We start from the raw sequence: 13,158 nt of genomic DNA, 5'->3' as shown, positions 1-13,158 counted from the left end.
TTTTTTTCCTGCAGTAATGTTATTCCAATGCACTCGATATGAAACAGTGATGTTCTTCTTCATGTGTAAATGATTTCATATGAAGTCTGTGGTCAGTTACGCAGTTTGTGGATTTTCTCCATGAAGCTCTTCACTCTAACAGGATCCACGCTGTTCTCCCAGCGGCCGCCGTTTTTAAAATGTGAGCCGACAATCAGAGCATCAGCCTGCAGATAATCGTCCACATTCTCATGAGTCACTCCAGAACCGATCAGAACCGGGATCTGGACCGAGCGCATCACCTCTGATAAATACAGAAAGTCTCATCATTTACAGACAGAACTTTAACTTCATCAATTCTGAAATCATTAATGACAGAAAAATAACAGATAAGCTGACAAATCAATGAGAACACGACAGAATTACAATCATTCAGCTGAACAAATACACGGCCAAAATTCAGTAATAAATCTAGCTGTAGTTAATTTAGTTAGTTTAACTAGTTAACTAATGAATGTCAGTTTAAATGTAATTTAACACTTTTTTTAAGTGAATATGAAATGCTTGCTAAGTCAGGGATGTAACAGCAAATGTTAAACTGCAATGTAAATGACATTATTAATGATTTGAGGAGGAATGAAGCTGAAGGTCACCGATCAGCTCCTGAGGATTTGCCTGAACTCCAGTTGAAGGTCCAGTGACCACCACACCATCAGAGAGGAAAAACTCAGCGGCCTTCGCCGTCTCGACAACACACACATCAGCTGTGAGCACATGAGCACTGTATACACGCACACACACACACACACACACATAGGTGCATGGAGTATTTATTGATCGACAGACTTTATTCATTACTCAGGAGAGGAAGCAGAAATAAGCCACATCACTGGATGAACATTATTTAAGATATACTTATATACATAAGATATACTTATATACATTTAATATCAAATAAACATTAAATGAGTTGGATTGAGATCAAGTTAAGTTAATAAGTATGACAGGTTAATAATAATTATTATTAAACGTTAGATGAATGTTCGCACCTGTGCTTCTTCTTAATGTCAGTAAATATCTGAATGTGTTCTGCTCCGATGTGCTTACGATATCGCAGCAGTTCACCAGCACATGCGTTCATCAGGCCTTCATCAGCCACATGAGAGAACACAAAGCCTTCTGCTCGGATAAAATCCAGTCCTGAACATTTACAGAACACCGCCATTAACACTCACAACCATAATCATCCCATATCATCATCATCATCATCATCATCGTCGTTGTTGTTGATAATGTGTTGCTGACCTGAGGCGAGGGCGATGGCCAGGGCTGTTTGATTATTGGCTGCTAGAACCTGAACACCGACTGGAAGAGCTGGACAGAGTTTCTTCACTGCAGAACACACAACTGTCATCACCGCACATACCTCTGGCCCCGAGTCACATACATATGGCACATCGTGCATGTTCTCAATCAGCAACCCATCCTGAAACCACACAACACAACCTACAGTACACTTCACATTACTACACAAATTTATACTGAATAATCACAATTAATCAATAAAGAATCAAAACAATAAAAACTTGCTGCTTTCTGCAATTGTGGAAATTGTATCAGTGTTTATTATCACTGTTGATCTGATATTAAAATGTAATTTACTTGAACTAGTTACTATTTACTGTTTATTAACATTTATCCCTAATAGAGCTCTTACTAGGGGGGCACGGTGGCTTAGTGGTTAGCACGTTCGCCTCACACCTCCAGGGTCGGGGTTCGATTCCTGCCTCCACCTTGTGTGTGTGGAGTTTGCATGTTCTCCCTATGCCTCGGGGGTTTCCTCCGGGTACTCCGGTTTCCTCCCCCGGTCCAAAGACATGCATGGTAGGTTAATTGGCATCTCTGGAAAATTGTCCCTAGTGTGTGATTGTGTGAGTGACTGAGAGTGTGCGTGTGCCCTGCGATGGGTTGGCACTCCGTCCAGGGTGTATCCTGCCTTGATGCCCAATGGCGCCTGAGATAGGCACAGGCTCCCCGTGACCCGAGGTAGTTCAGATAAGCGGTAGAAGATGAATGAATGAGAGCTCTTACTACTGCCCCCTGCTGGTAAAGTTCTGCTTCTCTACACGCCTCCTCCAGGAGCTCAGGAACTGCAGACCTGTGTAATGGAGTTCCTGCAGAAAAAAACAAAACACTGTTCTTCTTCTATTTGCAAAATGACACACAACATACACAACACAACACAACACAACACAGCCTACATTACTATTTCCTACCAGGTAAAGATCCAACATGGATCATGCCAATGATGTTTGTCTTTAAGCGTCCAAAAAGCTTCACAAATTTCATGATTGTCTTTGCTGTTTCAGTCACGTGACTGCGCAAAGGTTAAGCAGCAGAGAGATCAGTGTCCTGTAGCATGTCCTCCACACACACACACACACACACACACATATATATACACACACCCACATACACACACACCCACACACACATACACACACTCATACACACATATACATACACATACAGTTCATTATATTTTAATCGAGTTTTATTAGAATAAAAATAAAGGTTTCTTGACATGAAGTTTAATACATTTGTAGTTGTATCTTTATTAAATAAATAAATGAACTAAATGTTTTGCTGTTGTATTCAACATGAAACATGTAATAATTTATTTTCCCTTCAAAATCCGGATTCGGAATAATTAAAGTAAACGTGTCTGAAACAGATAATGTTCAGTTATTATTTCACTTTATTTCTCTTTAGTCCCAGTGTGTGTTACAGCTGCTTTTTGTTTACTTCCTGGCTCGGCTGTCCACGTGCTACCGACCACTTCCGGGATGACGTATTCAGCGCCAACGTGACGTCGTCAAAGCCACGCCCATTTACCCGGCAAACAGGAGAGAGTGTGTTTATAAAGTAGATGTTTAATGTGAGAGGAGTGATGTGTGTGTAACACGACTGTACACACGACTGTACACGTGACTGTACACACGACTGTTTATTATTAGTTTTAGCTTTGTATCATGGCGAGTTTATAAAGGTGTAGAGCTGAGAAGCTACAGGAGAGAAACACAGCAGAACACGCAGCATAATACACACCAACACACACACACCAACACACACACTCACACTATAACACACACAAACACATCCGGAACAACAGGATCAGCTCTCAGTCACTCCGGATTACAGTCATGATGAACATTAACATGACGCTGAAGATTGTGTGAAATTTCTGCACGCGGTTTGGAGGTAAAACTTCTCTTCTCTTCTCTTCTCTTCTCTTCTCTTCTCTTCTCTTCTCTTCTCTTCTCTTCTCTTCTCTTCTCTTCTCTTCTCTTCTCTTCTCTTCTCTTCTCTTCTCTTCTCTTCTCTTCTCTTCTCTTCTCTTCTCTTCTCTTCTCTTCTCTTCTCTTCTCTTCTCTTCTCTTCTCAGTGAATTTTGCGGCCATTTTCTCGTCGCCTCTCATTTGCTGAATTTCAGACTCAGTTTTAGCGAAATAAAATTTATCGTCTTTTGTAATAACTTTCACGCAAAATCTGTACACTTTCAGCTGTGTTTAATTGCAGTGTGTTGAGTTTGTGGTGTTTACTGGACAGTATTAGCTGGTGTTAGTGTGACTGTGTTCATGAGGCCTTTGTGTGGGGGGTTGGGAAGGAGAACGGCCACAAAACAGTCGGGAAAAAGTGGATTAAATGTCAAAAATCGTCCTGTTTAACCCTTTAATATTATTTTTCAGACTGTGTGGTGTGGAGACCCAGTGGTGTGGTGTGGAGACCCAGTGGTGTGGTGTGGAGACCCAGTGGTGTGGAGACCCAGTGGTGTGGAGACCCAGTGGTGTGGTGTGGTGTGGTGTGGAGACCCAGTGGTGTGGTGTGGTGTGGTGTGGAGACCCAGTGGTGTGGAGACCCAGTGGTGTGGAGACCCAGTGGTGTGGAGACGCAGTGGTGTGGAGATCATGCCCAGTAAGAGTGTGTAAGTGTTTTATTCACTTTAATATCAGTCAAAGGTGAGAGAGTGGAGTGAAGCAGCAGCATGTTGTAGATGAAGAGGATTAACTTCACTTTCTGAGATTTTAATACAGAATTATTATATAAAACCTTTATTTCAGGATAAACACACAAGTGAAGATTAAAACAGATCAAGCTTCTAAATCCAGCTCAGGACGGTCCAGGAAGAGGAAAGCAGATGTTGCTATTGTAAGTGGTTGAGATGATCCTGTGTGTGTGTGCGTGTGTGTGTAACATCTTTATTATTTATTTTAACTGAAACTTTTAATGAAACTGTTCATGTTTTCACTTTATAGCATTTACAAGATCCAGATGAGGAAGTTTCAGAGGTGCAGATGAGGAAGAAGCAGTGTCAGGAGGTGTTTTATATAACACATGAACTGTCATTCTTACATTCTAACTGTCCTGCACCTGAGTCTGACTCTAAACATTCTGTTACACAAACTGAAGTGTGTGTGTTGTTACACTGAACCATTAATCCTGTGGGGTTGTGATGGATGTCTTTTATTCTGTTCCTCTCTCTCTCTGTCTCTGTCTCTCCCTGGATCAGACGGCAGGCTGCTCGCCACATCAGGAGGATAAACAGGTTGGCGTTGTCTGTATGGGATTCACACAGTACAGCAGCAGGAATGTGTTTGTCACCCCGACCCGGCCCTCGCCCCTGCCTGCCCTGTGGTGAGACTTATATGGCTGCTTTGTTTCATTTTTATCAGAGTATAAAATATTGGCCCCATCTAGCAAGGTCTATCAGCTTGGGTCACATCCAGTGTGTGTAAACGTGATGGGAATTAAATCTGGAGTCTCCCGAGTGCGGTGGATTTGACATGTTGGATTAGCGTTTACTAAATCTGCACTCACTTCTCATGATGAACGCATTCTCTTCTGTATATATGGTGTTTTTAATTCAATTAAATGAAGCTTTGAAGATTATACCTGATGGGTCACTGCATCATGTGAGACTTTATAGAACAGGTCCAAAATGGTAGAAACTCAACACTTGATGTATTTGTTGTTGTGTTGTGATTTCAGTTGGGCGAGTAAAGACGACGTGTGGAACAACCTGCTGAAGAAGGACCAACTTTACCTCCACAACATGCACGTGATGGAGAGACACCCCAACCTGCAGCCCAAAATGAGGGCCATTCTGCTGGACTGGTTAATCGAGGTGTGTATGTGTGCTTGTGCACACGTGTGTACACGTGTGTCTGTGTGCGTGGACACGTGCGTGTGTGCACGTTTGTCTCTCTCTCACTCGCTCTCTCTCTCTCTCAGGTATGTGAGGTGTATAAACTCCACAGGGAGACGTTTTATTTAGCTCAGGATTATTTTGATCGTTTCATGGCCACACAGAAGAACGTTCAGAAGTCCACACTGCAGCTCATCGGCATTTCTGCTCTCTTCATTGCCGCCAAGATGGAGGTGTGTCGCAATAATCTACAATGCCTTTAATAATAATGAGATCCTGCTCACCTCGCTCTGTCCACCACTTTCCCTTCTTTTGTACTCCATGCTGACTGAAATTGCTCCAGATGTTTATTATTGTTTATAATCGTTCTTCAGGAGATTTATCCTCCTAAAGTGCACCAGTTTGCGTACGTGACTGATGGAGCGTGTACAGAGGAGGAGATCCTCAGCATGGAGGTCATAATCATGAAGGTAAACGCTTTGTTAATAAAGTGAATTTGAAGACTGAACACTGAGATGACTTTAAATGAGTGGCTTTGTGACTGTTGTCTGAGTGAACGCAGCTTCATAAATGACAAACTCTTTAATTTGCATTTTAAATTATTACTCAAGTGAGTTCTCTAACACAAGATGTGACACAACCGTGTGTGTGTGTGTGTGTGTCAGGAGCTGAACTGGAGTCTGAGTCCCTTAACTCCAGTGTCGTGGCTGAACATCTACATGCAGATGGCGTATCTAAAGGAGTTCACCAAAGTTCTCATGCCACAGTTTCCTCAGGACACCTTCATACAGATTGCTGAGGTGAGTCACGACCATCTTCATCCTAGTCAGAGCCGTGAACTTTAAGCTACTTCACAGTACTAATTCAGCTCTCTCTGGGTTTCTGCATGTTTACATTTGTGTCACTGTTAAATATGTTTATCCAAGTGTGTGTGCGTGCGTGTGTGCGTGTGTGTGTGTGTAGCTGTTGGATTTGTGTGTTTTGGATGTCAGGAGTTTGGAGTTCTCCTCCAGCCTGCTGGCAGCTTCAGCTTTGTTCCACTTCTCATCTCTGGAGCTCATCATGAAGGTCTCCGGTAAGCAGACGCAGACGCATACACACACACACACACACACATACACACACACTTTATACTGATCTCTCTCTCCTGTGTGTGTGTCAGGTCTGAAGTGGTGTGATGTGGCACGCTGTGTGAGCTGGATGGTACCATTTGCAGTGGCGATACGTGAAGTAGGAAGCTCGTCCTTAAAAACATTTAAAGGCGTTCCAGTAGAGAACACGCACAACATTCAGAGCCACGCCCCCTACCTGGACTGGCTGGTGAGAGACACAGCATGCTACACACACACCTTTTAGTTTCTAATGATGTACACGTGGGCTCTAGTTTGTGTAAATCACTGTCTGGTAGTTTGATGGTGGAACTCAGGAAAACACTTCCTACTGTGATAGAGTTACTACAGTAAAGTGAGGAGGTGGAGGGATGATGGTCTGGAGCTGGTTTCTGGGGTTCCTGTGAAGGAGAACATTCATATTCATGTTACAGAATGTGAAGAGATTTCAATCAGATTTATGAATCAACTCTGTGGGCGTTTGGAGCAGAACCTTTCCTGTTCCTGTATCATGTCTATGTGCACAAAGCAGCTCCCTGAAGACCTTGTGTGAAGTGAAGAACTCTCGTGTCCTGCAGAGTTCTGACTCTGACTCAACCCCACTGAACCACAGACCTCCTCATCATCATCAGTGTCTGATCTAACTAATGAATGATCACTGCTCCCACAGACACAATCCAATATCTGCTGGACAAATGTTCATTTTGGTTTCATTAAACCCCCATGTGTCATGGTGTGTTGGTGCTTAACATCATTTCTGATTAACACTTAATTAATTAACCTCCAGTTAACTTTTCAAGATTCAAGAGTTACAGGACACAGTGAAGTTCTTACTCTGTGAGTCCTACAGCAGCCTGTGACCTAAAAATACACAAAATAATTAATAATAAAATGACAAAATTCTTAATAGTACAAAAAGACACCTGAAGGATCCAAGTTGTCTCGTCTGTAATGAGAAGGATGAGTGATGTTCACTTTGGATTTCTTTAAAATAGGAAGTGAAGTTAAGGAAGATGTTCAGCTCACCAGTGTGGATCACAGGAATCCTGTGAGGTGTAGTGAATTATCAGGGGCGTGGCCTTTAACTCTGTCTTCTGCTCCCGGTAGGGACAAGTTCACTCCCATCAGCTGGAGGATTTAGAACACAGCCAGAACCCGCCCGTCCCATCCGGAGTCCTGACTCCGCCCCCCAGCAGTGAGAAACCTGAGGACTCTTCATCCTGACGCTGCCCTGCTTCAGCTGTGTGGATTGAGATGCGACTCACAGCTGTACTGTCCTCAGATCAGTGTTTTCTGATCCCCACAGACTCGTAACATTAATCTTTATCTTAAAACATTAATTATTGATTGAGTCACAGCCTGCCTTCTGACTCCTCAGAGAGCTTCAGTGCCTAAATGCTGCTATAACGGAGGTGACACATGCACACACACACAGGGAGGATTAGAGTTTATATTTTGTGTGAGAAGGTGAATCGCGCGGTTTTGTTTTATGAGGAATGTCCAGGTTACTGTGGTTAAATGCTGTAAAACTGGGTTTTTATTTTTAAATCCTCTGATTTTTACCAAAATGATTTTTTTAACGTCCTGCTGCTACTTTTGTGTATTTTATAAAACTAAATAAAGCTCTAAATGCACAACGAGTTTCCTTTATTCTCACTGCATAGGTTCATCTGCTGATCAGTGTGATGTTTAATCTGCAATCAGGGCCAAAAATATTTGGACACTGCCGAGGTGTTGCGGCATGGTTTGTGGCTCCGCCCCCTTTAATGCACTAATTGTAATTGAACGGTTGGCTGCTGGTCCGTGTGTCTGTCCGTGTGTGTGTTTTTTTCCCCCTCGTTTCAGGGTAAGCAGAACAAAGGTGTAGAATCTGTTGCTGTAAACTCTCAATATGAGGACAGTTGTTACTGTCCAAGTTACCGGTCATTATGCTGCAGCATCACAAATCCTTTAGAGAGTAAAAACATTTAGCTGTGATCAGATCTACAGTTACGTATGTGATAAAAAGAAAGAAGGCCTTGGTGAGCCCAGGAGGACCATAAGGACCAGAACACCAACAGCAAGCCACTGTGGAGGAGGCGAGAAAAATGAGATACTTTGGTTAAGAAAAGCTTCTGCACGTGTGTGTGTGTAGGTGTACACGTGGGTGGGGGTGTACACACGTGTGTACGTGTGTGTGTGTACACGTGTGTGTGTACACGTGTGTGTGTACACGTGTGTGTGTGTGTGTACACGTGTGTGTGTGTGTGTGTACACGTGTGTGTGTGTGTGTGTGTGTGTACACGTGTGTGTGTGTGTGTGTGTACACGTGTGTGTGTGTGTGTGTGTGTGTACACGTGTGTGTGTGTGTGTGTGTGTGTGTACACGTGTGTGTGTGTGTGTGTGTACACGTGTGTGTGTGTGTGTGTGTGTGTGTGTGTGTGTGTGTGTGTGTGTGTGTGTGTACACGTGTGTGTGTGTGTGTGTGTGTACACGTGTGTGTGTGTGTGTGTGTGTGTACACGTGTGTGTGTGTGTGTGTGTACACGTGTGTGTGTGTGTGTGTGTGTGTGTGTGTGTGTGTGTGTGTGTACACGTGTGTGTGTGTGTGTGTGTACACGTGTGTGTGTGTGTGTGTACACGTGTGTGCGTGTGTGTGTACACGTGCGTGCGTGTGTACACGTGCGTGCGTGTGTACTGTGTGTGTGGTGTACACGTGGTGTTTGTGTTGTACACGTGTGTGTGTGTGTGTGTGTGGTACACGTGTGTGTGTGGTGACACGTGTGTTTGTGTCGTGTGTGTGTGTACACGTGTGTGTGTGTGTGTACACGTGTGTGTGTGTGTACACGTGTGTGTGTGTGTGTTACACGTGTGTGTGTGTACGATGTGTGTGTGTGTACACGTGTGTGTGTGTGTACACTGTGTGTTGGTGTGTGTGTACACGTGCGTGTGTGTACACGTGCGTGTGTGTGTGGGGGGGTGTACACGTGTGTGTGTGTGTGGGGGGGTGTACACGTGTGTGTGTGTGTGGGGGTGTACACGTGTGTGTGGGTGTGTACACGTGTGTGTGGGTGTGTACACGTGTGTGTGGGTGTGTACACGTGTGTGTGTGGGTGTGTGTACACGTGTGGGTGTGTGTACACGTGTGTGTGGGTGTGTGTACACGTGTGTGTGGGTGTGTGTACACGTGTGTGTGGGTGTGTACACGTGTGTGTGGGTGTGTACACGTGTGTGTGGGTGTGTACACGTGTGTGTGGGTGTGTACACGTGTGTGTGGGTGTGTACACGTGTGTGTGGGTGTGTACACGTGTGTGTGTGTGTACACGTGTGTGTGTGTGTACACGTGTGTGTGTGTTCGTGTTGTTGTGACACGTGTGTGTGTGTGTCGTGTCACGTGTGTGTGTGTGTACACGTGTGTGTGTGTGTGTACACGTGCGTGTGTGTGTGTGTACACGTGCGTGTGTGTGTTACACGTGTGTGGTGTTGTGTGTGTGTACACGTGGTGTGTGTGTGTAAGTGTGGTGTGTTGTGTGTACAGTGTGTGTGTGTGTACACGTGTGGTGTGAGTGTGTGTGTGTACACGTGTGTGTGTACACTGTGTGTGTGTGTGTGTGGTACACGTGTGTGTGTGTGTGTACACTGTTGGTGTGTAGTGTGTGTACACGTGTTGTGTGTGTACACGTGGTGTGTGTGTGTGTACACGTGTGTGTGTGTGTACAGTTGACACTGTGTGTGTGACGTGTTGTGTGTACCTGTGTGTACGTGTGGGTGTGTGTACACGTGTGTGTGGGTGTGTGTACGTGTGTGTGGGTGTGTGTACGTGTGTGTGTACGTGTGTGTGTACGTGTGTGTGTGTGTACGTGTGTGTGTGTGTACGTGTGTGTGTGTGTACGTGTGTGTGTGTGTACGTGTGTGTGTGTGTGTGTACACGTGTGTGTGTGTGTGTGTACACTTGTGTGTAGTGTGTGTGTGTACACGTGTGGTGTGTTGTGTACACGTGGTGTGTGTGGTGTAACGTGTGTGTGTGTTTGTGTGTGTAGTGGTGTACGTGTGTGTGTGTACACGTGGTAGTGTGTGTGTACACGTGTGTGGTGTGTACACGTGGTGTGTGTGTACACGTTGGTGTGTGTGTACACGGTGGTGTGTGTACACGTTGTGTGTAGTGTGTGTGTGTACACGTGTGTGTTGTGTGTGTACGTGTGTGTTAGTGTGTGTGTGTACACGTGTGTGTGTGTACACCTGTGTGTGTGTGTGTGTGTACACCTGTGTGTGTGTGTGTGTGTGTACACCTGTGTGTGTGTGTGTGTGTGTGTGTACACCTGTGTGTGTGTGTGTGTGTGTGTGTGTGTGTGTGTGTATGTGGTGTGTGTGTGTGTACACCTGTGTGTGTGTGTGTGTGTGTGTGTACACCTGTGTGTGTGTGTGTGTGTGTGTGTGTGTGTGTGTACACCTGTGTGTGTGTGTGTGTGTGTGTGTGTACACCTGTGTGTGTGTGTGTGTGTACACCTGTGTGTGTGTGTGTGTGTGTACACCTGTGTGTGTGTGTGTGTGTGTGTGTACACCTGTGTGTGTGTGTGTGTACACCTGTGTGTGTGTGTGTGTACACCTGTGTGTGTGTGTGTGTGTGTGTGTACACCTGTGTGTGTGTGTGTGTACACCTGTGTGTGTGTGTGTGTACACCTGTGTGTGTGTGTGTGTGTACACCTGTGTGTGTGTGTGTGTGTGTGTGTACACCTGTGTGTGTGTGTGTGTGTACACCTGTGTGTGTGTGTGTGTACACCTGTGTGTGTGTGTGTGTACACCTGTGTGTGTGTGTGTGTACACCTGTGTGTGTGTGTGTGTACACCTGTGTGTGTGTGTATACACCTGTGTGTGTGTGTGTGTGTGTACACACCTGTGTGTGTGTGTACACCTGTGTGTGTGTACGTGTATGTGTGTACACCTGTGTGTGTGTGTGTACACCTGTGTGTGTGTGTGTGTGTACACCTGTGTGTGTGTGTGTGTGTGTGTGTGTACACCTGTGTGTGTGTGTGTGTACACCTGTGTGTGTGTGTGTGTGTACACCTGTATGTGTGTGTGTATACACCTGTGTGTGTGTGTGTGTGTGTACACCTGTGTGTGTGTGTGTGTACACCTGTGTGTGTGTGTGTGTGTGTGTACACCTGTGTGTGTGTGTGTGTACACCTGTGTGTGTGTGTGTGTACACCTGTGTGTGTGTGTGTGTACACCTGTATGTGTGTGTGTATACACCTGTGTGTGTGTGTGTATACACCTGTGTGTGTGTGTGTGTGTGTGTGTGTGTACACACCTGTGTGTGTGTGTACACCTGTGTGTGTGTACGTGTATGTGTGTACACCTGTGTGTGTGTGTGTACACCTGTGTGTGTGTGTGTGTACACCTGTGTGTGTGTGTGTGCACACCTGTGTGTGTGTGTGTGTGTGTGTGTGTGTGTGTACACCTGTGTGTGTGTGTGTGTGTGTACACCTGTGTGTGTGTGTGTGTGTACACCTGTGTGTGTGTACGTGTATGTGTGTACACCTGTGTGTGTGTGTGTACACCTGTGTGTGTGTGTGCACACCTGTGTGTGTGTGTGTGTGTGTACACCTGTGTGTGTGTGTGTGTGTGTGTGTACACCTGTGTGTGTGTGTACACCTGTGTGTGTGTGTACACCTGTGTGTGTGTGTGTACACCTGTGTGTGTGTACGTGTATGTGTGTACACCTGTGTGTGTGTGTGCACACCTGTGTGTGTGTGTGTGCACACCTGTGTGTGTGTGTGTGTACACCTGTGTGTGTGTGTGTGTGTGTGCACACCTGTGTGTGTGTGCACACCTGTGTGTGTGTGCACACCTGTGTGTGTGTGTACACCTGTGTGTGTGTGTGTGTGTGTGTGTACACCTGTGTGTGTGTGTGTACACCTGTGTGTGTGTACACCTGTGTGTGTGTGTGTGTGTGTGTGTGTGTGTGTGTGTGTGTGTGTGTGTGTGTGTGTGTGTGTGTGTACACCTGTGTGTGTGTGTACGTGTATGTGTGTACACCTGTGTGTGTGTACACCTGTGTGTGTGTACACCTGTGTGTGTGTGTACACCTGTGTGTGTGTGTGTGTGTACACCTGTGTGTGTGTGTGTGTGTGTACACCTGTGTGTGTGTGTGTGTGTGTGTACACCTGTGTGTGTGTGTGTGTGTGTGTACACCTGTGTGTGTGTACACCTGTGTGTGTGTGTGTGTGTGTACACCTGTGTGTGTGTGTGTACACCTGTGTGTGTGTGTGTGTACACCTGTGTGTGTGTGTGTGTACACCTGTGTGTGTGTGTGTGTACACCTGTATGTGTGTGTGTATACACCTGTGTGTGTGTGTGTGTGTATACACCTGTGTGTGTGTGTGTGTATACACCTGTGTGTGTGTGTGTGTGTGTGTACACACCTGTGTGTGTGTGTACACTTGTGTGTGTGTACGTGTATGTGTGTACACCTGTGTGTGTGTGTACACCTGTGTGTGTGTGTGTGTGTACACCTGTGTGTGTGTGTGTGTACACCTGTGTGTGTGTGTGTGCACACCTGTGTGTGTGTGTGTACACCTGTGTGTGTGTGTACACCTGTGTGTGTGTGTGTGTGTACACCTGTGTGTGTGTGTGTGTGTACACCTGTGTGTGTGTGTGTGTGTGTACACCTGTGTGTGTGTGTACACCTGTGTGTGTGTGTGTGTGTGTGTGTGTGTGTACACCTGTGGGTGTGTGTGTGTGTGTGTACACCTGTGGGTGGTGTGTGTACACCTGTGTGTGTGTGTGTGTGTGTGTGTACACCCCTGTGTGTGTGTGTGTGTGTGTGTGTACACCTGTGGGTGTGTGTACACCTGTGTGTGTGTGTGTGTGTGTGTGTGTGTACACC

The 13,158-nt window shown here is 45.6% G+C and overlaps 3 protein-coding genes across 3 annotated transcripts in view; 1 reads left to right on the top strand and 2 right to left on the bottom strand.

Moving 5' to 3' along the window:
- The window catches only part of cmtm3 (CKLF-like MARVEL transmembrane domain containing 3), a 94,122-nt gene that overhangs the window by 886 nt on the left and 80,078 nt on the right, over positions 1-13,158 (bottom strand). The window lies entirely within an intron of this gene.
- zgc:162297 (uncharacterized protein LOC555865 homolog) lies at positions 16-2,398 on the bottom strand. The gene is made up of 6 exons (XM_060859402.1): positions 2,256-2,398; positions 2,071-2,153; positions 1,285-1,465; positions 1,029-1,179; positions 633-760; positions 16-283 (listed from the first exon to the last, which is right to left on the bottom strand). Exons 1-6 carry the CDS (start codon positions 2,326-2,328, stop codon positions 93-95), a joined length of 807 nt encoding a protein of 268 aa, XP_060715385.1. The 5' UTR covers positions 2,329-2,398; the 3' UTR covers positions 16-92.
- ccne1 (cyclin E1) lies at positions 2,914-7,897 on the top strand. The gene is made up of 13 exons (XM_060859401.1): positions 2,914-3,240; positions 3,729-3,837; positions 3,879-3,964; positions 4,101-4,188; positions 4,296-4,358; positions 4,550-4,674; positions 5,029-5,164; positions 5,272-5,418; positions 5,560-5,655; positions 5,851-5,985; positions 6,149-6,260; positions 6,348-6,505; positions 7,402-7,897. The coding sequence occupies exons 3-13, from the start codon at positions 3,948-3,950 to the stop codon at positions 7,516-7,518; spliced, it is 1,194 nt and encodes a 397-aa protein (XP_060715384.1). The 5' UTR covers positions 2,914-3,240; positions 3,729-3,837; positions 3,879-3,947; the 3' UTR covers positions 7,519-7,897.

This window comes from Tachysurus vachellii, chromosome 23, assembly GCF_030014155.1.
Source record: "Tachysurus vachellii isolate PV-2020 chromosome 23, HZAU_Pvac_v1, whole genome shotgun sequence".
Classification (NCBI taxonomy): domain Eukaryota; kingdom Metazoa; phylum Chordata; class Actinopteri; order Siluriformes; family Bagridae; genus Tachysurus; species Tachysurus vachellii.
This window is presented reverse-complemented; position numbering and strand designations above follow the sequence as displayed.

Coding starts and splice junctions, on each gene's coding strand:
- ccne1 (XM_060859401.1), top strand. Junction 5,656..5,850: donor TGGAGGTCATAATCATGAAG/GTAAACGCTTTG, acceptor TGTGTGTGTCAG/GAGCTGAACTGGAGTCTGAG. Junction 5,986..6,148: donor CCTTCATACAGATTGCTGAG/GTGAGTCACGAC, acceptor GTGTGTGTGTAG/CTGTTGGATTTGTGTGTTTT.
- zgc:162297 (XM_060859402.1), bottom strand. CDS start 2,328: ATGAAATTTGTGAAGCTTTTTGGACGCTTAAAGACAAACATCATTGGC. Junction 2,154..2,255: donor CCATGTTGGATCTTTACCTG/GTAGGAAATAGT, acceptor TTTTTTCTGCAG/GAACTCCATTACACAGGTCT. Junction 761..1,028: donor GACATTAAGAAGAAGCACAG/GTGCGAACATTC, acceptor GCGTGTATACAG/TGCTCATGTGCTCACAGCTG.